The sequence below is a fragment of the Babylonia areolata genome, chromosome 24 (assembly GCF_041734735.1).
Source record: "Babylonia areolata isolate BAREFJ2019XMU chromosome 24, ASM4173473v1, whole genome shotgun sequence".
In the NCBI taxonomy this organism is placed as follows: domain Eukaryota; kingdom Metazoa; phylum Mollusca; class Gastropoda; order Neogastropoda; family Buccinidae; genus Babylonia; species Babylonia areolata.
This window is the reverse complement of record NC_134899.1, coordinates 13781925-13808691: the sequence shown is the minus strand read 5'-3', so window position 1 is coordinate 13808691 and position 26767 is coordinate 13781925. Positions and strand designations below refer to the sequence as shown.

The following is a 26767-nucleotide window of genomic DNA, read 5'->3' as shown; positions in this document are numbered from 1 at the left end:
TTCTAAAGCGCTTAGAGTTTGCTCTCTGACCAGATGCAGGAGCATTTTAAGTACCCAAATGTCATCATCATTACTTCATGTCAACAACTGCAATAAACACGAAAACTGCCGTTTGGAGGGCTCCAAGAGTGTGGGATGCTAAAACTGGACATCACCCTAACAAAAAACAAAGTAGCAACGATGATACGATATATATTTCTTTGAAATATTGGCGTGCAATTTTCCTTTGGGGTCATTCGGGGTTCCGGTTAAGTTGCCAGAGTGACCAGATTAATCTCCCTTGTTTGTTTACAGCCGACAAGACACAATGGCAGAAGCGAAATACTACGAAGTAAGTGGCAGCATTGTTTGGTTAACCACTTCTTTAGAACTTCATTTTTGTACCATAATCGTACATTAGCCGAATCACGTTCTATGTGATCAACAGCATTTCATATTTGGCACGTGTAACTGTTGTGTGCCATTAGTAGACAGCAAAATTGAATCTGCCATGGACGACTTCGTATCATATCAAGTGTCACGTCTTTTAGGCTTTATCATGCTTTTGCCTGATCAGTTAGGACTTATTATTTATTCCTTTTTTAAACTGTATATAAGAATGCGCAGTTACTAATGTTATGGCTAGCTTCCTATGGAGGAATTAACTTGGAATCCATAATTTAATCCTCCCAGTGTTTATCTAATAAATTCTTAAAACTTTTAAGTGTTCCTGCAGTGACAATGTTACTGGGCAGATTATTCCAGAAGTTAACAACCCTGTTAGTAAAAAAAAAAAAAAAAAGTGTGAAAAAAGGTTTGATTTGGTGAATGTCTTCATTAGTTAGCTGGTGTCCCATGGTATGATTACTGTCCTTTAGACAATTAGAGTGAAAAGATATTTTATAGACTATAGAGTATAGTGCTCTTATTACAATGTCCATGTAGAATCTTATATGTCTCAATCATATCACCCCTTAACCTGTGATATTCCAGGCTTGGGAGTTTCAGACTAGTTAGTCTCTCTTCATAGGACATACTACCTATCCCTATTAATTTGTTTGGTAAATCTTCTTTGTACATTTTCAATCAAGTCAGTATGCTTTCTAAGGTAAGGGGACCATACCACAGTACCATATTCCAGTATTAGTCTTACTAATGATTTGAATAATGGTACCATGACATCTTTATTTTCATACTGGATGTGGAAATAATGGGTGCAATAATGTTAAAGGTTTGTCTTGTTACAGTAGGCATGGAAACATGCATTCCAGAGGTTTCAGTTAAAGCTAATTCTTTAAGAGTCTAAAGCCTTTATGGATGACTAAATGAATGACAAAAGTCGATAAAAGAAACACAAAATGTACAGATTTCTGTAAACTAAACTTGGACATGCTACCACAAAATTGTTAAAAATAGTAAAACATCATTGATAGTGAAGTATTTTCAAACATTAATATGAGATATAATAAATGCATTATTTAGTTAGTGTTATGTGTGATTTATACTATATAATATAATGAATGTTGTGTGTGATGTTTTTTGATGTTGTTGTTAAAGTTTTTGTATATGTGTTTGTACAGTGTTGAAATGGCTTGAGTGTTTGGATGTCTGTGCAGGATTATGCATGTCACTTTCATGTTTAAGTGTATGTTTTACACATCAGTCTTTATACTTACAGCATAGTTAAGCATGGAAAGGCGCTTTATCAGTTAGATATGTTGTTTTTAGTGTCATTATTCTTGTTCTTATTAAGTGGATTGTTGACCTAGAGATAACGTGTCCGCCTAGGAAGCAAGAGAATTGGAGCAGACTGGTTTCATCCCATGCTCACCAGTATTTCCTCCCCCTCCATCAGACCTTGAGTGGTGGTCTGGACACTAAAAGTTTGGATAAGACAATAAAGTGAGGTCCCATGTGCAGCATGTACTTAGCGCATGTAAAACAGCTCATGGCAGCTAAAGGGTTGTCCACTTTGATAGTCCTGAAAACATGCATTTGCAGACAGAAAAAGTATAAAAGGAAAAGGGCTGCACTCTTACTGTTGCGGCATTTTCTCCCTTGGGAGAGCAGCCTGAATTTCACACACTGTTATAACAAAAAGAGTAATTACAATATAACACAATACAATACAATACAATATAATACAATACAATACAATTGTTATTGAAATTATAAAATTACTTTCGATTTACATACAGATTTTAACAGTATGTCACATGAAATACTTTTGAAGAAATAAAGTGCATGAAACTGTCAGAAATACTCACAAAAGGATAAGATATTAATTATTCCAAAAGAAGATTTGGAGACATTTTAATTCATCAGAGGTTAAGGTTCGTAGCAGAATGCCATAAGGGAGTATTCAAGGACCAGTATTATATACATTATACTACTTTTATAAGTAACCTTGACTTTGTGGAATCATGTAAAATATTTGCTGAGGAAACCATAGTGTTAATGCTAGCTATGTTAGTCATTCATTTATAAATCCAAAATACTTGACTAACTGTGCGCAGGTCATTTGTGTTTAAACCACATATTATACTTACAGAAAATATAACAACAGAACTAACTTACTTCTTTTGCTCATTGACAGCAGTGGACAACTAGTAGTTGCATTGTTTGTTAGCATACAAACACACACACACATGCATATATATATATATATATATATATATATATATATATATATATATATATATATGTGTGTGTGTGTGTGTGTGTGTGTGTGTGTGTGTGTGATGTATGCACTGATTGCATTCTTGAAGTTGAATTTGATCTTATTTGCACATAATTAACCACACACACACACACACATGCGCACGTGTGCACGCGCGCACACACATGCATACATGCGCGTGCATATATAAATGCACACACATGCACTTGCACAATGTAAGTAGATGTGTGCTTGCTGGTATTCTCATGGCTGCATGCTTTGACCAAACATGGAGGTGAGAGGGTTGTGGGTGGGTGTTCTTCATTTTTGCATGTGATTGTGTGTTCTTGCATATGTGTGTGTGTCTGTGTGTTTGCATAGATACAAGTATATATATATATCTGTAAAAGGATGCAAATTTAGCATCCATAGTGGTCCCAGATTCAGCTGAAAGAGAAATGAGTTTTGTCTGTGGAACTGGGCACCAGAGAATCAAGAGAAGTAGTGGGGATAATGAGAAAGGTAGATAGGGAAGTCCAAGTGAGAGAACAGAATGGGGTTTTTACTTGAATTTGAAAGGCATTGTTCAAAACTCATTAACTGTGTTCAGGTATGTGACATCTGCTTCTGTCTGCATGCATGTAACACATAAATATCATCTGTACTAACCCCAGGCGATAAGGCTGCTGTTGGCAATTACTGAATTAGACCTGATGTATTCTCATTGTGGATGTGTGTGTGTGTGTGTGTGTGTGTGTGTGTGTGTGTGCTGACAAACAATGCAACTACTACTGTACTAGTTGTCCACTGCTGTTAATGAACAGTACAAGTTGTCCACCAGTGTTGATGAACAGTACTAGTTGTCTGGCAGTGTTGAAGAACAGTACAAGTTGTCCACCAGTGTTGAAGAACAGTACTTGTTGTCTGGCAGTGTTGAAGAACAGTACAAGTTGTCCACGAATGTTGAAACCCCTCCCCCCCCCTCTCCTCCTCCCGCCCTCTCCTCCTCCCCCCCTCTCCTCCTCCCCCCCCCATCCCCCCCACCCCCTCCAAAAAAACAACCAACCAAACAAAAACCCACAGATTCAGAATCCACATTCACTTTCCCTCTCAGAAACATGTACTTTCTGTATCTCCTATAGTTTTTGTACTAGAATTAAACAAAAAGATTGATCCTGAATCCTCAAAATTCCCTTTTACAACATTATCTGGCACTGAACAGATTAAACTAAAGAATAACATATTTGCCAGCCAATGTTTTCAAGTACACTACAGCGTGTCTGCCAATGTTCGACAAGTAGTCCATCAGTGTTTAACAACAATACAAGTTGTCCACCAATGTAATTATAACATGTTGTCCACCCAGATTGTTAGGTACAAGTTGTCTACCAATGTTAAACAAAAATACAAGTTGTCTAATGCCACACAGAAGTATAAGTTGTCCATCAATGGTGAATAACAGTACAAGTTGGAGTACAACTACAAATTGTCCTCTAATGTTAACAGCACAAGTTGTTCACCAGTGTGATGCTATTTGTCCCGTGTGTTAAATAGAAGTTGTCTACCAATGTTAAACAACAAGTGGCCCACCCATGTTAAGTATAAGTTGCCCCCCAATGTTAAACAACAAGTTGCCCACCAATATTAAGCAAGTTGTCCCCCATGTTAAATAGAAGTTTTCCACCAATGTTAAACAGCAAGTTATCCACCCATGTTTAGTTCAAGTTGTCCACCAATGTTAAACAGCAAGTTGTCCACCCATGGTAAGTAAGTGCAATTGTCCACCAGTATTAAACAATAATTCAAGTTGTCCCCCCATGTTAAGTACAGTTGTTCACTTATGTTAAACAACAGTTCAAGTTGTCCACCCATGTTAAGTACAATTGTCCATCAATGTAAAACAACTGTTCAAGTTGTCCACCAATGTTAACCCCTTGAGCCCTGAGTCCCTGAGCAATTTTTACCCTTCTGCCTGAGCTCCTGAGCCAAAATTTGCAAATAATTGGTATTAAACCCTTTGAGCCCTGACCACTGCTTTACTGGTGGCAGAGAAAAATGACATAAGGCCCGGCCACCGGTTGAGCAGTGTGTAAACACTTGAAGCGTGCAGAATCTCAACCTGGCCCTTCAGGGCAGAAATCAGGGACAAAACGTGCGAGAAAACAACTGTACACAATGCAGCAAGTAATTGATGTGCTTGATGATTTATTGGAAGTAGAGTATGACAATGATTACTCTGATAGTGAGGTGGAATTCGAATTGGATGATTTGCTACAGATAGTGATGTTGAAAATGAATTTGAGCATGCAGAATCAGTTGATCAAAGGAGGTGTGTCAGGTTGAGACTCTGCACGCTTCATGGTAGAAATCGATCTTTTTTATCCAAAGCGCATGCACAAAACACAGTGAGGGAGCGCGGCAAAGGGTGGTCAGGGCTCAAAGGGTTAAACAACAAGTTGTCCACCTATGTTAAATACAAGATGTCCACAAATGTTTAACAGCAGCTTGTCCACCAGTGTTAAACACGAACTTGTCCACATATGTTCAACAATTTCTCTTCCAATGTTAAATACAAGTTAACAACCAGTATTAAAGAACAAGTAGTCCACCAATGTCAAGGGAAAGTTGTCCACCAGTGTTAAACAACATGTCCATTAATGTTAAACAACAATACAAGTTGTACCATCATTGTTAAACCAATGTTAAGTACAGGTTGTCCACCAGTGCTTTACAACAAGTACAAGTTGTCCACCGGTATTAAACAAGTTGCCTTCCAGCGTTAAACAAGTTGTCCTCCAGTCTTAAACAAGTTGTCCTCCAGTCTTAAATAATACAAGCTGTCCACTAGTGTTAGATAACAACACAAGCAGTCCACCAATGTCAAACAACAATGCAAGTTGTCCACAGGTGTTTAACAAGTTGTCCTCCAGTTTCAAACAACAGTTCAGTTGTTCACCGACGGATGGACAGACTTGGCACACAGCAATGTGTCGTCTTTTTCTGCACACATTTCTAAGTCCAGCACTGTATGTTTGTGCAGCTTGGCATGACCTCTTCCATAGAAAATGTATGTACAGCTGTGCCAATCAAACCTTCATATGCTGACCTGCCTTGTTTTATTCTGGCAGCTTCACACTGCACAAGTTTCATTTTCTTTGTTTTCACTTATTCCCATCACCTTTGCACCCCAGTGCTTCTGAATAGTAAATTTCCTCTGCAAGACTGTATTTCCATATGGTATATATGTAGATTAATTATGTACTGTCTGGGTAGTCTTGTCTCATGCGGTGTCACCATATTTTATTTGCCTTTTCATTCCATTCAGTTTGCTTTTCCCTTGTGTGTGCGACTGTGCGGCAGTGTGTAATTGTGCTTCAGTGTGTGTGTGTGTGATTGTGATGGAATGTTTGGATGTGTGATTGTGCTGCAATGTGTGACTGTGTTACATTGTGTGTGTGTGTGTGTGTGTGACTGGTGCAGTTGTGTGTTTGAGTGTGCAATGAACCACAGTGTCATATGCCATATGGGGTAACTGATAACATCCACATCATAGAAATATCACTGACCAAATGACATGACAGGGATCACATATTGCAACATCACTGCATTCTATTTTTGTCACCTGCACAGGATGTATGTCTCTTTTCCTTTCTTTCACTTGTTTCCTTTTCGTTATGATACTCTCTTTCTCTGGGAGTGTCATACGGTGTCAGGGTGTGTGTGTTCATGCATGACGCAGTGAAGTGAAGACATGTTTATTTCAGATCGACTGAGTGCCTGGCTGCCGCCAAGATCTTCCTGTCTGTCTGTCTGTCTGTCTGTCTCTCTCTAGTTCATTCTTTCTTCATCCCGAAACCCTGCCAAGGCCTTCCTCTTTGTCTGTCTGTCTGTCTGTCTCTCTCACTCTCTCTCTCTCTGTCTATCTGTCTCTGTCTCTGTTTCTCTCTCTCTCTCTCTCCTTTAGCAAACTGACTACATTCATGTAAAGCGTTTGCTACACAAGAGTTGATTTTTTTTTATCTTGAAAGTGGAAGCGCTTTCAAACAACAGAAACAGATGATTCGGTTCTGAAGATCACGAATTTGTTGTCATGTGTCAATGACTGAAGAAGAATCTTACATGTGACATTTAGTACAGGTGATCTGTTGTTGTTAAGCAAGAAGTTTAATAAGATAGATCAGTAGATAAATAAATTAAATAAAGATTTAATTGATTTTGTGCTTCAAGAGCACTTAGCCTTACTCAGTTACTGTACCATATGTTATCATTACTGTTAGTGACCATGGAGTAAATGTGGTGTTTAGCAGTGTTGTCAATGTGTTCTTTGCCGTGTGGTCAATGACAGTGCAGTTGGTTTAATTTGATGTATAGTATTAGTAGTGTTAATGTGTTGTTTGCCAGTGTAATTAATGACAGTGTAGTTGATGTGATGTTTGGCAGTGTAGTTAACGTGATGTTTGGTAGTGTAGTTAACGTGATGTTTGGCACTGTAAAAAGTGAACTTAATCTTGTTTGGTAGTGTAGTTAATGTGATGTTTATGTTTTTGATGAGATGTTTGGTAGTGTAGTTCATGTGATGTTTGGCAGTGTATTTGTTGTGATGTTTGGTAGTGAAGGTAGTTAATGTGATGTCTCGCTGTGTAGTTGATGTGATTTTGTGATGTCTGGCAGTGTATTGACAGTATGTGTTGTTTGGCAGTATAAATAAATAAATATTTATTTATTTTTTTATTATTATCATTTTATTAGTATTATTATTATTATTACTACTACCTTTTTCTATATTATAATTATTATTTATTTATTTATTTATTTATTTATGTCAGCTTATCTATTATTTATTCCCCCGGTTTTTTTTGGGTTTTTTTTTTGGGGGGGGGGGGGGGGGGGGGGGGGGTGTTTTTTGTTTGTTTGTTTTTTGGGGTTTTTTTTCTCAAGGCCTGACTAAGCGCGTTGGGTTAGGCTGCTGGTCAGGCATCTGCTTGGCAGATGTGGTGTAGCGTATATGGTTTTGTCCGAATGCAGTGACGCCTCCTTGAGCTACTGAAAACTGAAAAAAACTGGCAGTATAATTAATGTGATGTTTAGCAGTAAAATGTGATGTTTGGCAGTGTAGTTGATGTAATGTTTGGTAATGTACTGTAGTGACAGTGCAGTTGATGTTTCATTTGGCAGTGTAGTTAATGGCAGTCAAGTTAATAGGAGAGAAGTTCATGTGATGTTTGGCTGTGTAGTTAATGTCAGTGTAGTTACTGTGATGTTCGATAATGTTATTAATTAAACATTTGGCAGTGTTGTGATTTGTGATGCTCTGTGGCGTGGAGTGATGCTTTCTGTATTCTGTGCTTCGACTGCAGCTGTTTTCATCCACTTTAGGACTGTCTGAGTTTGTTCCTGTCATCATTTTTATTTATTTAAAAAACAAACAACTAATTAAGTTTGTAATTTACTGTTTCTGCTTGGCAGCTGTGTGTGTGTGTGTGTGTGTGTGTGTGTGTGTGTGTGTGTGTGTGTGTGTGACAATGTAATTTTGTATCTCATGTAAGTTCTGATGCAGAATGGAACACATGGCTACTTCTGCTCTCCATTTGTAATTTTCTTTTATGGTCTGCAGTAAATGTGGATCACCTGGATAGGCTTTGTGTGTGTGTGTGTGTGTGTGGGTGCAGGCATGTGTATGTGAAGGGAACTGTGTTGTGTTGTGTTTGGGCATTGCCTTCGATTCTTAACTCAATAGTTAGGGTTTGGGCTTGCTTTGCTTCTGTCAGAGTTCAGCTGTGAGTGTGGTTCACAAGATCATGTCATTTATTTGCTTTTACTGCACAGTTTTAGCTCTTCCTCCCTACCCTGTCTATCCCCGGACACTCCTCTCTCGCCCTTTCACCACCCCTATCGCTTCCCACATCCTTCCACTCCACCCTCCCATCCCCCCCCAGCAGTCCCTTTAATTAAAAGGATTTTTTTTAAATTGAAAATTGTACACATATGTGCAACTTATTAATACCATCATGAGTGATAATGCAGATGTTGTTTATACTGCTACTGTGACCGAAATAAGACACCGCCTCTCCCACTATGTTTCTGTTTCTGTCTACTCCCCTCAACCTCTCTCTCTCTCTAGATGTCAGCTCTCTCTCTCTCTAGATGTCAGCACTCTCTCTCTCTCTCTCTCTCTCTCTTCTTACATTGAGCCTTGGGGGGCCTGTGAGATAAACATCTTTTTTCTCTTAATTACTGTATATACATTTTTAGATCTGGTTTTGTTTTTCAACTTTATTAGATTATGACATGGTGTAAATATCCGATTTCCTTTAAAGATGTGTGCCTTACTGTCTGTGTCTGTCTGTCACTTTCTCTCTCTCTCTCTTTCTCTCGCTCTGTCTCTCAACTTTCTCTCTCTCTCTCTCTCTCTCTCTCTCTCTCTCTCTCTCTCTCTCTCTCTCTCTCTCTCTCTCTCTCTCTGTGTCTCTTACTCTGTCTGTCCATCCGTCTGTCTGTCTGTCTGTCTCTTTTCTCTCTCTCTCTCTCTCTCTCTCTCTCTCTCTCTCTCTCTCTCTCTCTCAAAAGAGTTCTTTTATGGGTTTTTAATATGTTGTAGCTGTCTCTCTCACCCACTGCATACCTGTCTTCTTGTGTCTGTTTCTATCTCTTTGTCTGTCTTTCCCTCCCTGACCCTCTCCCCCTTCTCTCCTTTCTCTCTCTCTCTTTCTCTCTCTGTCTCTTACTATGTCTGTCTGTTTGTCTGTCCATCCGTCTGTCTGTCTGTCCATCCGTCTGTCTGTCTGTCAGTCTGTCTCTCTCTCTCTCTCTCTCTCTCTCTCAAAAGAGTTCTTTTATGGGTTTTTAATATGTTGTAGCTGTCTCTCTCACCCACTGCATACCTGTCTTCTTGTGTCTGTTTCTATCTCTTTGTCTGTCTTTCCCTCCCTGACCCTCTCCCCCTTCTCTCCTTTCTCTCTCTCTCTTTCTCTCTCTGTCTCTTACTATGTCTGTCTGTTTGTCTGTCCATCCGTCTGTCTGTCTGTCCATCCGTCTGTCTGTCTGTCAGTCTGTCTCTCTCTCTCTCTCTCTCTCTCTCTCTCAAAAGAGTTCTTTTATGGGTTTTTAATATGTTGTAGCTGTCTCTCTCACCCACTGCTTACCTGTCTTCTTGTGTCTGTTTCTATCTCTTTGTCTGTCTTTCCCTCCCTGACCCTCTCCCCCTTCTCTCCTTTCTCTCTCTCTCTCTCTCTCTCTCTCTCTGTCTCTTACTCTGTCTGTCTGTCTGTCCATCCGTCTGTCTGTCTGTCTGTCTCTTTTCTCTCTCTCTCTCTCTCTCTCTCTCTCTCTCTCTCTCTCAAAAGAGTTCTTTTATGGGTTTTTAATATGTTGTAGCTGTCTCTCTCACCCACTGCATACCAGTCTTCTTGTGTCTGTTTCTATCTCTTTGTCTGTCTTTCCCTCCCTGACCCTCTCCCCCTTCTCTCCTTTCTCTCTCTGTCTCTTGTCTCTCTGTCTCTCTCTCTCTCTTTCTTGTGGCACTCCAGAGTACTATCTCTGTCTTCTTGCAGTTCAAGTGTTAAGCATTTTTATCCACACACTTTTCTCGCTTTGTCTGATTATGCAATTAAAAAAGGAACAGTTTTTTTTTTGTTTTTTTTTTATAATTTTTTATTTTTAACAGGGATATAAAATGTATACTCCAGTATTTTATGTTTATTCAAGTAGTGGAGCTGGAACCATTCATCAGCTGTGAAAATATCCTGTCAACAAACTTTAAAAAATGGTGTGGTTTTTTTCAGGCCCATGGTTCAACATTGTTGCAAAGGATAAAAAGTGAAAAGCGTGGCAGTCTACTTGGCACACGAAAAGGCATGAACATGAGCACACTATTCACTGGGCTTGGCAAGAAAATGGCTTCCTGAGAAAGAAATGAATACAGAATAGATCAGAACATTGAAAACGAAATCAGCAAATATATAGTAAACTGTTTTATTTTTAGGTCTTGAACTTTTTCCAGGGTTTACTCTGTATGTACATTTCAGTGTCTACAAACTTTCATGCTTGCTGACGTCTTTTGAGAGTTGGTTGTTGACAGAGCAAGCAAGACAGGCGTGTAGCTATGTTGACTATAAGCAGAACACGCACAACACAGGTGGGTAGCTGAGTTGACTGTGTTGGCAGAGTACCCAGGATTTGTGCGTAGCTTAGCTGACTGTGACAAAGTACCCACAACACAGGTGGGTAGCTAATTTGCCTGTTGACAGAGTACCCAGGATACATGTGTAGCTAATTTGGCTGTTGACAGAGTACCCAGGACACATATTTGTAGCTTTGTTGACTAACTGTTGACAGAATGCCCAGGACATAGGTATGTAGCTACATTGACTGTTGACACAGTACCCAGAGCACAGGTGTGTGACCAAACTGACACAGTACCCACGACACATGTGTGACTAAGTTGACTTGAGACAGTACCCATGACACAGATGTGTAACCAAGTTGACTTCACAGAGTACCTACAACACAGGTAACTCAGTTGATTGTGACATAGTATCTATCATCAAAACACAGATTTGTAGCCAAGTTGACTTGATGGAGTACCCAGAACACAGGTGACTAAGTTGACATGACAACAGTACCATCAAAACACAGATGTGTAGCCAAGTTGACTAGATGGAGTACCCAGAACACAGGTGTATAACCAAGTTGACTTGACACAGTATCCACAACACAGGTGTATAACCAAGTTGACTTGACACAAGTTGACTTGATGGAGTACCCAGAACACAGGTGTGTAGTCAACTTTACACAGTACCCTCAACACAGTTGTATTTAATTTAACCAAGTTGACTGGCCACAGTACCCACAACACAGGTGTGTAACAAAGTTGACTTGACACAGTACCCACAACACAGGTGTGTAACAAAGTTGACTTGACACAGTACCCACAACACAGGTGTGTAACCAAGTTGACTGGCCACAGTACCCACAACACAGGTGTGTAACAAAGTTGACTTGACACAGTACCCACAACACAGGTGTGTAACAAAGTTGACTTGACACAGTACCCACAACACAGGTGTGTAACCAAGTTGACTGGCCACAGTACCCACAACACAGGTGTGTAACCAAGTTGACTGGCCACAGTACCCACAACACAGTTGTGTAACCAAGTTGACTTGACACAGTACCCACAACACAGGTGTGTAACCCAGCTGAAGTTTGACACAAGTTGACTTGATAGTGTACCCAGAACTCAGTTGTATTTAACCAAGTTGACTTGCCACAATACCCAGAACACAGGTGTGTAACCAAGTTGACTTTACACAGTACCCACAACACAGTGTGTAACCCAGCTGATGTTTGACACAGTACCTGTAACACAGGTGTGTAGTTCAGCTGACTGACTGTTGACAGAGCACCCGGGATACGGCGGATGACCCGCCGCCAGCCTATTCCTCCACAACCCCCACCCCATCCACCCAGCCTCAGCTGCCCTCCTATCAGGATGTGGAACGTGATGGTGAGTCTTGTCTGCATGGAGCAGGTTGATGGTGGGAGGTTGGGGGAAGGGAGGTGGGGGGGAGAGTTGGGCAGTGAGGATGGAGGGAGGGAGGGAGACGACAAGATGTGCACAGTAGTGTAGTACACAGTAAAGCCTTGTTTTATTTTGTTTTTAGATGTGAAGGAAAAATAACAAAGATTTACTCCATGGACTGCGTGCAGCTGAGGCTGTCCCCCAAAAAATTATAATAAAAATTCAGTATGAAGAAATGTTGTTGTTTTTTATCTGCCTGAACTGCAGTGGTAGAAGTCACCTGACAGAAAACTGTGAAAATGAAGAATGCTGATTAACACCAGACGACTGTTGTTTTATGTCTGTCCACAGCCCCACCCCCATCCTATGAGTCTCTGTACGGACGAGCCAGGGCCATCAAAGCAGAATCTTCTGGCAACCTTGACTTTATCAAGAAAATTGTCCTGCTCTTGTTCGGAACCAGTGAGTAATGATGTACACTTTATATGAATTGGGTGTCATTTTGACAACTAGTTTGATGCTGTTGTGTTGTTAAATTGATGTACATTGTGTGGTTACTTTGTTACATATGATATGTCTGGTTGATTAAAAGTTATGTTTTCAATTTCATCTTATGTGTTTGGTTGGTTAGATGTTATGTGTGTGAAAGGTGATAATTACATGTGAGGTTGGATTTGGTCTTATGTGTATAGTTATTTGATTCAGATTTGCAGTTGATTTGATAGTGTTTGTGAGACTGTCTTTATTTTAAGGTCTTTTTTACTGACTTGGAGGCTGCATGTCTATTTGCTGTTTTCATGGGATATAGAGGGAGAGGAGGAAGAACTTGCCTGATTAAACTGAGGCTGTATGTGTGACGGACTGTGTGTCTGGTTTCTTCCAGTTGGCTTCACGGTGTTTCTGGGCGTCATGCTGGCCATACCCATTGCCATGATCACCATGGGTGAGCTTCCATGCGTGCTGCTTCTCACACACACACGCTCGCATGCATGCACACACACACACACACACACACACACACACACACACACACACACAACACACACGTGCACGCATGAATATACTGACATACACTCATACTGACCTAAACCAGTTGGAAAACAAATTTCACCACTAAAGCCAAGTGAGATTGGTATAGAAAAATATAGGCAGATATCTCAATGCTTTAAAAGGTGGGAAGATGAACAAAGAATGCTTTTAGGGTTCCACTAATTACTGCCAGACAGTGCCAGACTTCCTACAGCTTGGGGCCCTGATAGACAAGGAGTCGAAGGGAGATAATTAAACTATTTAAATAAGTTTAGTGTTGTCTCTGCTGCAGAAAAACAAACATTTCTGCTGCATATGAGAGGTCAATTCGTTGTCCTTTCACAACATGCAGATGTGGACTTGGGGATCTGTATGACGTGTGTACACACTGGGCACAGACATTTCTGCACACATACTGACCTGGGAACATCTCCCATCTTAACTCTGGCACCGCTGGGAATTAAACCAAAGATACCACAAGCCACTTTGCCAATCATTTTCTGCAGCAGCCCTAAACATCACAAGACTGCAGGCCTTTCAAGTGTGTTCCGAGCATTTTGAAGAGCAGATGAGCGAGGATTGGTATACTGTATTGTGTAGCTCATTGTCTCTTGTAAAGGAAAGACCCCCGAAAACGGAGTATGGTTGCCTACATGGTGGGGTAAAAATGGTAATTCAGGTAAAAATGTTAATACAAGTAAAAGCCCACTTTTGTACATACGAGTGAACGTGGGAGTTGTAGCCCACGAACGAAGAAGAAGAAAAGGAAAGAACAGGAGCCTGTTGTGTTTTTGGGGAACAGATGGTGAAAAAGGGAATGCAATGCAGTTCCTCTTCCACCATGGCTTTCCTGGCAGTGAGAGTGACTGCAGCATGCTCTGTGTGTGTAGTGTGTGTGTGGTGTGCTCCATGACTGCCCAGCAGAGCACTGATTGTTGTGCTCTGTGCGTGTGGGGTGCAGGAGCCAAGTACCTGTACAACTGCACAACAGAGCATTGATAATTGTGCTGTGTGTGTGTGGTGTGCTCCATGACTGGCCAGCAGAGCAGTGATCATTGTGCTCTGTGTGTGTTGTGTGCAGGAGCCAAGTACCTGCACGACTGCCCAGCAGAGCGCTACATCCCCATCTACCTGGTGGTGGGGGGAGTGTTTGGCGTGATACGCAACTCCATCACTATCGTGCGGCGCTGCTGCCAGAAGAAGGAAGACGAGGACGATGAGAACAAGAGGAAGGTCCACCCCCTGGAGTCTTTCATTGACTGTTTCGTGTTCGCCTGGTTCATTGCTGGTACTCTTTGCTCTGCTTTTTTTTGTTTGTTTGTTTGGACATGGGGTTGGGTGTGTGCAGGGGTGTGGGGGGAGGTTGGAGGGGGAGTGTAGGGGTGGGGTGTAGAGAAGAGTGGGCCGGGTGGGGGGGGTGCAGTAGCTAACCCAGCTGATGACAGTAGACCCAGGAAACAGAAATAGTTGTTATCTCTGTTCCTGGTAGTTGTAGTGGCACTCCTCAGGAAACAGAAATAGTTGTTATCTCTGTTCCTGGTAGTTGTAGTGGCACTCCTCAGGAAACAGAAATAGTTGTTATCTCTGTTCCTGGTAGTTGTTGTGGCACTCCCATCTCCTGCTTGTCTTGCCCTGATATCTTTGCCCTGGCAGGTTGCATTTTTCATCCTCACGTTTCACTAAGAGGGTGTTGTCTGTATTATGTTGGCTGTCTCTGTGTTTCACCTTGTTTGTAGTGTCAGCCAGCTGTTTTTTATCACCGTCTGTGTAGCGTTGGCCATCTCTGTATATATCACCATCTTTGTAGCGTTAACTATCTCAGTATATCACCATCTGTGTACTGTCAGTTATATCTTTATATCGCAGTCTGGGTTGGTCTGTCACACTATGTTGGTGTTTTGCAGGCAATATGTGGCTCTGCCACACCATGTCAGTGTTTTGCAATGTGTGGGTCTGTCACACTGTGTTGATGTTTTGCAATGTTTGGGTCTATCACACTTTGTTGATGTTTTGCAATGTGTAGGGCTATCACACTATGTTGATGTTTTGCAGTATGTGGGTCTATCACACTATGTTGGCAGGGTTTCTGTTAACGCACATACATGCTTTCCTGACTCTCTAAAATGAGAGAGGGCGCATTACAGTTTCAGCTAGGGAGTCTGTGGGACGCACTATGATATCGGCGTCAATCAAAATGTGAATGGTCACGGTCAAACGACAGCGCTCGCTTCTTCTCATTTCACTAGTTTTCAGTTGGCATCTTATCTTCACAAGATCAGTGACTGCTGTAAAGTTCATTACTTTCGTCTTATCTCCCTTTACAGAAAACTGTTGCCCATTTCTGGTGCACTCACAACGAGGCTTCTCAAGCATTCTGTGATACAGTTTGAAATCAGAATGCCTCCTCTATTGTCGTTTGACACTCCAAAATGCAAAGAAGACAAAACGGCTGATTCTGAATCAGCTGACGTCCATCAGCCAGCTTCAAAAGGGGATGGAATATGGAAAAGGAAAAGTGGCACTCGTCAACGTTCATGGGAGTAAGAATTAAAATGGCTGCAGTCCAATGAAGACGCACATGTAATGAAGTGCAGAACTTGTGTGAAATTCGCAACCAGGTCATCGCGCAACTCACGGAAAATGAATGCGTTTGTGACAGGATCAACAGTGTGTTTGTCTGTATATGCGTGTGTGTGGTGTGTGTGTATATGTGTGTGTGTATATATATATATATATATATATATATATATATGTCACTCTCTCTCTTGTGTGTGTGTGCATGTGTATCTCTCTTTCTCTTTGTGTGTGTGCATGTGTGTCTGTCTTTCTCTGAGTTTACAGAGAGCTGGTGAGTGTGTGTGAGTGTGTCTCTCTTTCATTGTGTGTGTGTGTGAACTGACTGAAAGGCAGTGTGTGGTGTGTTTGGATGAAAGAATGGTTTCTTGACCTGTGACTGATCGGACTCGCTAGAACCATATGAGGACTCCCTAGAATACCTGAGTGGGAGTCCTGTGGACTCTCTAAGCAATCTGGTTGGTGTTTTGGTATGTGTGGGTCTGTCGCACCATGTTGGTGTCTTGCAGTGTGTGGGTTTGTCACACTACATCAATGTTTTGCAGGCAATGTGTGGGTCTGTCCCACTATGTTGGTGTTCTGCTATGTGTGAGTCCATCAGACTATGCTGGTGTTTTACAGTATGTGGGTCTGTCACACTTTAACAGTGTTTTGCAATGTGTGGGTCCATCAGACAATGTTGGTGTTTTGCAATGTGTGAGTCCGTCAAACTGTGTTGGTGTTTTGCAATGTGTGGGTCTGTCACACTATATGTATATTTTGCAATATGTGGGTATGTCACACTATGTTTGTATTTTGCAGGCAACGTGTGGGTCTATCGCACCAAGGGTGAGTTCAATGACACTGACGTGACTGCCGACAACTACTGTGACCCCACACTGTACTGGTTTGCTTTCTGGATGATCACAGCTGTCTACATCATCATCGGCTGTTGCTGCTGCTGTTGCTGTTTCTGCGGCCTCTTTGCCATATGTCTGGGGTCTGATGACAAGTAGACCTGTGGCTGCTGTTCAATCTGTGTACAGACACTTTGGGTTTGTGGCACCCAGAGGAAGCCCTAACTCGGTTATATATATATGCATTTTAGGTTACGGCTCCAGAAATGTGATACCTACTTTTGGAACATGGTGATTTTGTTTTCTTTTTCTTATACCCACTTTTGTTATCTGGTGAGTTTTTCTTTCCTGGCTGGTGTGGTATGGGGATGCTGTTGTTTTGGTAGTCAAGCTTTTTCATTTCACTGCTCACTTAAGTTGTGTGAGTTTGGGTTTGTTTCCTTTATGATCACCTTTCATCTGGATATTGATATTTTTCTTGGATGACCCTTTTGTGATAAATTGAAAAGATTTGAAAAAAAAGATCAGAAGGAGAAGCTTCAAATGCCTTGTAAAATGCCTTGTTGGAAGTAAAGCATTGTTTCTTTGTGTATTGTATGTGAATACATGTTAATTTAAATGGTACATTGTTACTATGTTGTTGTTGTTGTTTGCGCTGTGGACCACACTTGACCTGTCAGCTGGGTGATAATCACTCTGTTGTAAATGTCACCACACAATGCTGTCAGATCTGTTGTGTGGGTACATTTGTTGTCGTAATGATCACTTTCTAACCCTTTGTGTTACTGTGCGACCGTTGCATTGCCCCGACATTCCAACCTGATCCCCATTATTCACGGTCAGTATGTGGGGCTGCAGAAGGTTGCCTTGTGATTCCTATCTGAACATGAACATGTTTTGTTGGTTTTTGTCCTGACATGTGTCTGTGCCAGTTTTGATGTATATTCCTGGCTGGAAAACCCTTCAGCAGTTGATGTTGGGCCTGTCAAATCATTTCAGCTCAGCTTTAATTGTCTGTACTTTCAACAAGACAGGTTTCAAGAAATCTTATAGATAATGTTTTGTTTCCAGTTTAGACACCATCCTCGATCTGTATCATTACAGATAACTTGATAAGGATGTTGTAATGTTTTGCAACTTTTTACACAGAACACAACATTTTTTTTTAATTCAAGCATGTAAGAAGTTAAAGGAAGCAATACCTACTTAACTTGCATTGCATAAAAGTGTGACACCAATGACAAAAGAAATTTAAAAGACATATTCATCTCACAGAAAATATGTTTTTATTTCTGTATCTTTGTGTGCAAACATTTTAACAATATTCCAGCCTATTTATCCATAAGCAATACTATCATCGCTTGCAGATCAGTATGAATGTCATTTAATTGAACAGTACTGAAAACATCCCAGTTAACACTTTCACTCTTTGCACACTTTAATAACATGTAAGTAGCAGAAAAATTGTAAAGTTTCAGGACCCTAGCTTAAAGACAAGTCACACATACAATGTGGAAGGCTGTGCCTTTTTTGTTTCTTTCCTGTAGCTTTGGTGATTCAGGAGGAGGATAAACAAAGTTTTACTTTTCCAACCCCTCCAGGTCCTATGTAGACTGATGATTATCAGTTGATCTAGATCTATTCTGACATGGCAACATAGGATTTCAGTACAGGTCACCTGATGATGCCCTGAGAACTGTTCTAAAAATGACTTATTAACTCTGAAAATGTGTGTTTACTGAACCTCTCTGAACATGACTGTTTCCTGAACTTTGATGAGCATAACTGTTTACAGATCTGAAAATTCTGTTTTCCAAACTCCTACATGAATGATTATTTACTGAACTGCTCTGAAAATGAATGTTTACTGGATACCTCAGAATATGACAGATGACTGAACTGTTATGGAAATTACAGATTGCTCTAACAAAGTGTTCTGAAAATTGTTTTGTGCATCAGCCAAGCAGATCTGTGTGTGTTGAATTATGGCTGCTCTGCTGTGGAGCACCTGTCACCTTAATCCTGTGCCATCTTTTTTTTTTTTTTTAATTTGTCTGCAAGTGTATTTGTTTAACTGATGAATGGTTATTGATATATTCTGAAAACCACGGGTTACTAACTTTTGAACAAAAAAAAACCGCTGTTTACTGAACTGTTTAGAAAATCACTGTTTTTGTTTGGAATATCTCTATTACTGGACTGATTTAAAAATCACTGGTTACTGAACTGTTTAGTTCGTTAGTGTTCCTTAACTTTAAATATATGTCATGAGAGAGAACAAAAACTATTCAGGCCTCATCTTGTAAACAATACACACACACACACACACACACACACACACACACACACAGATAAACTTCTCATTTGTTATTCTGTATCTTTTATTAACATGTGTGCAAGCTGATGACATCCATGGGTCAGCACTAATTTGATGATGTTGTGTGCCTTTTAGGAGCTAATAACACTTCCTCTTCTTCCTTCCATTCATGGACCAGGCTGCTAGCAACTCCCATATCCACTCATATCTGTGAGTGGACTATAACATGTATGGATGGCTCATTTTACTTCACTATTTAGGCATCCATTTTCTGTTTTAGGAGGTGTGCATGCTGGGAATATTCATGTTTTCATTACCAACCAAGCACTGACATGGATTATGCGATCTTTAAAGTCTATATTTAATGTGCTGCTGGTGGTGCAATAAAGAGGCTTAGAAGGTCTGCACATAAACTTTGTTGACCTGGGAGATCAGAAAAAAAAATTGCACCGTTAACCTGCCAGACAGCCAGGATTCGAACAAAGGATTAGAAGTCCAGTATTCTAACCACTCAGCTATTGCACCCATCGCTAACGTCAATTGCTTGTTAACTGTTTGATGTGTTATGGTCTTAGACTCCTGGTTTGTTACCATCAGTATTTCACCTGAAAGTGATGACACTTACATGATACAGGAAGACAGAGAATGAGAACAACAGGAATGCAGAGAAACAAAAGGATGAAGAAGGAGCACTGCATTTTGAAATGAAGTCTTCCATATCATATGTTTGTCTTCTGTGTTAGTGATTGATGTCTTTCAAAAAGAAAAAATTGTGAAAAATAGATTCTTAAAGAAATATAAACACACCAGAGAGAGCTTTTTTGTTGTTCTTTTGTTTTGTGTTTTGAAGGATGTCAGCTTTTTTTTCACTGGTTTCTGTTCAATCATTAACTTTAATCACTTACTTTTTTTTGCATCATAGATATTACAGTACAGATTCTGGGCGCCAGAGGGAAATCTATGTAATCTTTTACTGTGTGGTTTCCTTTACAGTTGTCTTTGCTATGCTTTAGGAGAACATTTATTTGTCAAATTACTGACCACATTTATGATTATTTCCGATAAGCAATAAAAAATAAAAATGTGTGAACCACAAGAGGTTTGTGAAGCCATATGTATGATAGTATGTGGTGAAGAAGAAAGGATCAGTGTGATGTGTGTATGTGTGTGTGTGTGTGTGTGTGGCCAAAGGACACGTGTACAGAAAAAGCAGAGGTGAGGCTGAAATTGTCTGAGCCTTCTGCACCACCTACTGCCCTCTTCCTGGAGTTCCACCTAAGACTGTCACACTATGAAATAAGATCAACAGTAGTCTTCATTTCTTTTCACACACACATACCATTGTGTGCACATGCTTGTACACATTGCAAGAACCATGAATAGAATATCTTTTACACATCGGCTTATGTAGGTAGAGCCAGTTTGTTTCTAAATGAAGTAAGTGTGAATATTATTTGTTGAACAGAGTTTCTCCATTTTGTCTTTGTGGCCTGCATTTTGGTGGTGAGGAAACCAAGTGTGTGCCAGGATGGTTCAAAAGAGCAACTTCCTGCAATGTAGATGACTTTTTGGAGGTTCTTCTGGTGGTAACGACAATATTCTGGCATGCTGTGTCACTGACAGTTAACATCAGTCCTGTTGGCATGTCGTTATGTACAGCACAAACAGGACTGGTCCAAGAACAAAGTCCTGGGTTATGCTGGACTCACCTGTCTTTAGTTAAATCTGTTTATAAATTATGGATCCCATAACCTTTTTTTGCCATCAGGACAACAGTGAATTCATATATACTGTGTCTTTGGCTCGGCATAGGAAGGCTGGGCCTAATCCTCTCCTGTTTTTTTTAACCTTCCCCAATTGAAACCAGGTAACCATTCACACCTGGGTGGAGGAACATCGGAGTAAAGTGTCTTTCCAAAGAACACATCACCATACTGAAACAAAGCCTTGAAAATTTATTATTGGTGAACACCAGTTCTGCCACAGTGTCACCTCTGTTGGTGAGGAAACTTTCAAACCAGTTATCAGTGAGTTAAGCACAGATTACATACTAATGGAACTTCATTGTGGAAACTTTAGATACCGTTCAGCACTATTGTAACTATTGTCTGTGCGCACATTAGGACTTCAAAAAGGTTTATTAATAAAGCTAAGAGCTTAAGAACTAACATTCAAAGCAATAACACAACATAATAAAATAAAAAAACATTTGACTGATAGTCTGGATACTTTGATATGTTGAATAGCCGCGCGCTCTGTCATGGCTGGGCATGGACTGCGCACTGAATCGTGTCCTGCTCGCAGATGTTGTTATTTATACTGATTTTTGCACCTCGACCTTTCGTTACATTCTGTTATTACTTTTTCTGCTCTTCTTTCAACTCTTCCGCAGTCCACTTGAAGTGATTTTTTTTTTTTTTTTTTTTTTTACTGAGTCTTGTCTTTTGAGATACGTGTCTCAAATAAAGATTGGACACACAGGACATGTATCAGACAACATCACTGTGTCCGTTCCCACTGCACTGAGGCAGTCATTATGTAACTGTGATACTGGTCTCTTTCAGTGTAGAGACTGGCTTTGGCAGCATGTTTGGTACTAACTCGGAACCGTATTGCATTTAAAAAGATTGAAGGGGGTATAGGGGATGGGGTGAATGTTAAGCTTGCGCTCGCACACACACACGTACACACGCGCACGCACACACACGCACACACACACGCACAGACACACACACACGCACGCACACGCACACACACACTCTTAACCTGACAGAACACACTGACGATCATTTAAGTTGGTCAATTCTTTGTCACTAACCGGACACCAAATTTTGATTGATTGATATGGATACCGGCTTATACAGCGCCTATCCTCGGTCAGACACCAAGCTCTAAGCGCTTTGCAAACACGGGGTCATTAGCACAACAGGCTGCCTACCTGGGTAGAGCCGACTGACGGCTGCCACTCAGTGGCCGCTCACGGCCAAGATTCGTTTCCTGTGTCATTCAATCAGATTTCAGGCACGCACACATACACGCTCAGACAAACATGTAACATTTTACACGTATGACCGTGTTTTTGTTTGTTTGTTTGTTTGTTTATCTACCCCTCCATGAAGGCAGCCATATTCCGTTTTCGGGGGTGTGCATGCCGGGTATATTCTTCAGTGTTTCCATAACCCACCGAACGCTGACATGGGTTACACTGAGGATCTGTAACGTGCGTATTTGATCTTCTGCGTGTGTATACACACGAAGGGGGTTCAGACACTAGCAGGTCTGCACATAATTATGTTGACCTGGGAGATCGGAAAAATCTCTACCCTTTACCCACTTGGTGCCGTCACCGAGATTCGAACCCGGGACCCTCAGTCCAACGCTATCAGTAACCATTCGGCTATTGCGCCCGTCGACTTAAATGCCGTGTTTTGTGTGTGTGTGTGTGTGTGTGTGTGTGTGTGTGTGTGTGTTGTTTTGTTTTTCCAGTCTGTTTTTTGTTGTTTTTTGATAGGTTGCTACCTGTCACGCGTCGACATATCCAGAATGTGAGACTCCCCTTAGCTGACATATTTCTGTAAGCCGCCAGATTGGCTGGCAACGTGTTAGGCCCGAATCCCACGTGCGAACCAACTCGCGTCAGTGAGTTGTGTTTTGGTTTTTGATTTGTTGTTTTTGATTTGTTCCTGTATCACTCTGGCACTCCACTGTCAACTGCTGTGAGAGTCATTTCGACCAGGGGTTTTGGGGGTTGATCTTCCCATGTCTTCTGCTGTGGTGAAGCAGCAGGTTGTCGTCATTTGTCAGCGGGCGTTACAACGGCTGGAACACCAGTTCCAGGTTTTTCCCATAACCTGTCTGAGGTGAGGGTATGTGATGTTTCCTTGGTCGGCTGGTCGTTTGGACTTGCAGGAATGGTGGTGGAGGGAATGACAGAGGCTGTGAATGCATGTTTGTTTGAATTTGCTGTAGCTGTTCATATTATTTTATGTTATTAAGAGATGCCGTGAACATATGTGTTCCTATCATCATTGTGGTTGTGTTCATGAAGAAATATTAATAATGTTTATTATTTGGGGATCAATTAAATTAAATCGAGTCAGAAGTAAATACATTATTGTAACGGCAGGTTGGATGGGCGGGATGATTGGTTGGGTGTGACTAGCATCTTTCAGAATCAGAACTGACACTTTGCCATTCTTAGGCTTTTTTCTTCCATTGTGCCCGTTTGGACGGTTTCACTCCTGCTGGTTGTGGCTGTGGGCTGGAGGGAGGTCTGCATGGTGCGGGCCTGGCAGTGTTCTGCGGCAGCGGCGCAACCGCGTCGACGATAACAGCGACGACGACAACAGCGTCGGCTGGAAGAACTTGGTCGCTGTGTTAAGTGCTGTCCCCCAACTTACTATCTCCCTTATCCCATCCATTCCTGACCGCTGGGTATTCTGGACTGCGGCGGCAGAGGCTGAGCACAGCAGACTATATTTTTTGTGTGTGTAATCGCGTGAGAGGGGTAGTTGTGTCAGTATTTTGTTATTGAATTTCGTGTTCGAAAATACCAAATATTATTTTTGTTTTGTTTTTTTGAATAAATGTAAGTGGGATCTGGTTGTTCCGACTGGTGCGGAGGGCTGACAGATTCATTGTTGAGTTTTTGTCATCGTTCGTCCGTCTGTCTGTCATTCTGTCAGCCGTAGCGTGACACTACCTCTTCCGGTGCATGTGCGTGCTAGTGGGTGGGCTTGTGTGTGGTACGCGGGTGTCCTTGGAAAACATTTTTGTTTTTCTTTAATAGCTTTAAAAAATAAATTAATTTTTTTTTTTTTTTAAAGATTGATTTTTTTCCCCTGCTTCCCCGTCATCTGTACCGTTTCATCACCATTACTCCCACGCCGCTCATTCCGAGTCCCCAAACACAGCCACACCCGGGTTCGTCTGTCACACTCCCAGCGTCGGCAGTCCGCAGTGAACCGTCGATGTTAGGTCGCCAGGAGGCCACACACCAGAGGAGACCCTGCACTGCTGCTGAGTCACTTCGGTGGTGTTCGGTGGTGCGGTCTGTTCTGATTTAACGTACTTAGGACACCCCCCACTAAGCCCCCTACTGACGACAATAATGGCTTAGTCGCGGAGCCAGACTGAGTGAGCGTCGCTCCCAGACCCGGTGGAGACACCATGAAGAATCTGCCGGCGACACCGACTGAAGACATTGACAGAACTCACCCCAAGCACGGAAGTGGACGGGTATCGAAACTGAGCCGGATGACCATGACAGCAGGGCATGAAAGGCCACACTGAGACTTTGGGGCATTTTTGTTTATATTGGTAATGATGATCGAAGAAGGAAGATGACGATGATGATGACGATGTTGCTATGCGGGAGGTCCATTTTGGTTTGGAACTTCGTGACAAGGCTGTATACTACACTTCCTTTCATAATGATATCCCAGCGTCAACTAGATCCGAAAAAACAGACACTTGCAGTGCCAAGGTTGGTCAGGTAATCAGAGCAACACACCCGGATAAGAGACGCACCTGTCTGAAGTGGATGACACTTGACTGTGTGGTCCCAGTCTCCCCATTTAAGCCCATAGCACACTCCGAGCTGGACGGTCTGTAGGAGCCGGCCACGGGCCGAAAAAACCCACCTCCGAGTCCGCTGGGATTCGAACCCGCGTCCTCCCAGCCGTTAGTCCGTCCGCAACGCTAACCACTTCGCCACAGCGGCTGGTGAATCTTAATCTTGTTCATGCCCTGCGAATCGTCAGTTAAATAGCTCAAGTATCACTCATCAGTATCATTATACTCAGGCTATTGTTGTTATCACTGGCCATTAGCAGCAGCAGCAACAACACTGAGCACGGCGGTAGTAGTAGCACTGAGTAATACTCAGTAGTTCAGCCGTGTTGATGTTGTTGCTCAGTGTTTGGCCTCAGGGCCGCTGATTTATTGTCCTTTTTCCAAGACACAGACTGAAATTCGCTGTTCGACAATGACTCGGGCGTGCTGACATTAGATTAAAGTGTCGATAACTGAAATAAAACTGAGTAAATTACGATTACAGTAAGTCATGAATTTTCAGCGGCCGTTGAGATCGGCGGGGGCACTACTGATAATGATTAAACATACACACACATCACTGACACACTGCACGGGCACACACAGACACGCCGGAAGACACACAGATACACATTGCCTGACAGACATACACACACGCGCGCGCACGCACGCACGCACACTCTACACTGACACACATACACACAAACGCAGACACACACACACACACACACACACATATATATATATTGAGCTGGGCTGGACACGTGGCGCGCATACTATATGATTATAAATATATACTAATATAATTTACACACACACACACATATATATATATATATAATATATATATATATATATATATACATATATATATATATATATTATATATATATATATATATGTGTGTGTGTGTGTGTGTGTAGCCGTGTACCCGAGTGGTTTTATTATAAGGGGGGACGGTACAAAAGAACTAACTGAATGATTTAAAGGATAAAAGGATAGAAAAGAATCCTCGCGCAGGCCAGGAACATATAGAGGCCAGTAACAAATGTTTTTTTTTTTTTCTCAGTACTGTTTTATTCACAATAGTTATGAGAAGATAAAGAGAAGAAGAAGAGATAAAACAAGGATGAGGAGAAGAGGAAAACGTGCAAGCGATATGACGATGACACCATGGCAGCCGTTGTGGGAACACACACAAAACACACTGCTTGCGACACAGCAAGAGAGAGAGAAAGCGGCTCTGGTTGATGACTGGCCATACACGGTGACTAGATATCACCCATTCCGTCAATTTATGCAAGTAAAGCGAACTGCACTGAGGTTAGCATGGCCTGTGAAGCGAATCGTCCCCAATCAGGCAAAATCTGATTAGAATTGTGTTTTTCAAGGTGTTCAGTGATAGATTTCTAAATGATTCCTGAACCGATTTACGTCGGATAGGTCACAAAAGAAAAAGCTCAACACCTGCTTTCTAATGAGTATAAAATGAAGTATTGATTATTTCCGATGAATTTATAATCTTAAGTCACCTGAACTGATCAGTTTTTTTTTCTCAAGGCCTGACTAAGCGCGTTGGGCTACGCTGCCGGTCAGGCATCTGCTTGGCAGATGTGGTGTAGCGTATATGGATTTGTCCGAACGCAGTGACGCCTCCTTGAGCTACTGAAACTAACTCATCGCGGAAAATACAAACTGCGTTAAATCAGTTTAACGTAGGCAAACACAACTGGAATAGATTTAAAGATGGAATTGCGACGATTCTGCCAGTATATAATACTTGCAGTTCGTTTACTGATCCGACAAAAGAGATATTAATTAAATACGCTGCGCGAGAAACACAGATTCCAGCTCACCCACGTGTGTGTGTGTGTGTGTGTGTGTGTGTGTGTGTGTGTGTGTGTGTGTGTGTGTGTGTGTACATGTATGTTGAATGCTTAATTACATATCATTTAGTTTCATGGTCAGTGACACCACTGATAAAGGACCCCCAGTGAAGTCAGTGGGGTCCTCTTCCACTTCCCACGTGTGGAGTGTGTTGTTCGGGAAGTCCACTGAGCTATAAATAGCTACTTATAGCTCAGTGCGTATGACCGTAATAAACACTGTAATAATCATCATAATTCCACTATGATTAACATGCACGTATGGCACGGCAGGGCACGGCTCACACACACAGTTTTCGGATTTTTTTTTTTTTCTGTAGAACGACCATCCTGACTAATCAGTTAGTCACAATTTACCTTGGAAGAAGAAAAAATAACTCTTCTAGTTTGTTTAAAAGAAACGTATTCCAAACG

At 41.5% G+C, this 26767-nt stretch overlaps 1 protein-coding gene across 3 annotated transcripts; it reads left to right on the top strand.

Moving 5' to 3' along the window:
- The first annotated feature begins 257 nt into the window (after positions 1-257).
- LOC143299238 (transmembrane protein 272-like) lies at positions 258-20010 on the top strand. Of its 3 annotated transcripts, XM_076612446.1 has the most exons (7): positions 258-331; positions 5679-5705; positions 12038-12143; positions 12510-12620; positions 13042-13101; positions 14269-14475; positions 16563-20010. In XM_076612446.1, the coding sequence occupies exons 1-7, from the start codon at positions 308-310 to the stop codon at positions 16754-16756; spliced, it is 729 nt and encodes a 242-aa protein (XP_076468561.1). In that variant the 5' UTR covers positions 258-307; the 3' UTR covers positions 16757-20010. The 3 variants fall into 3 exon arrangements, with proteins under 3 accessions (XP_076468561.1, XP_076468563.1, XP_076468562.1); XM_076612448.1 differs by lacking the exon at positions 5679-5705 and having other exon boundaries at positions 264-331; XM_076612447.1 differs by lacking the exons at positions 258-331; positions 5679-5705 and adding an exon at positions 9969-10772.
- Positions 20011-26767: the final 6757 nt, after the last annotated feature.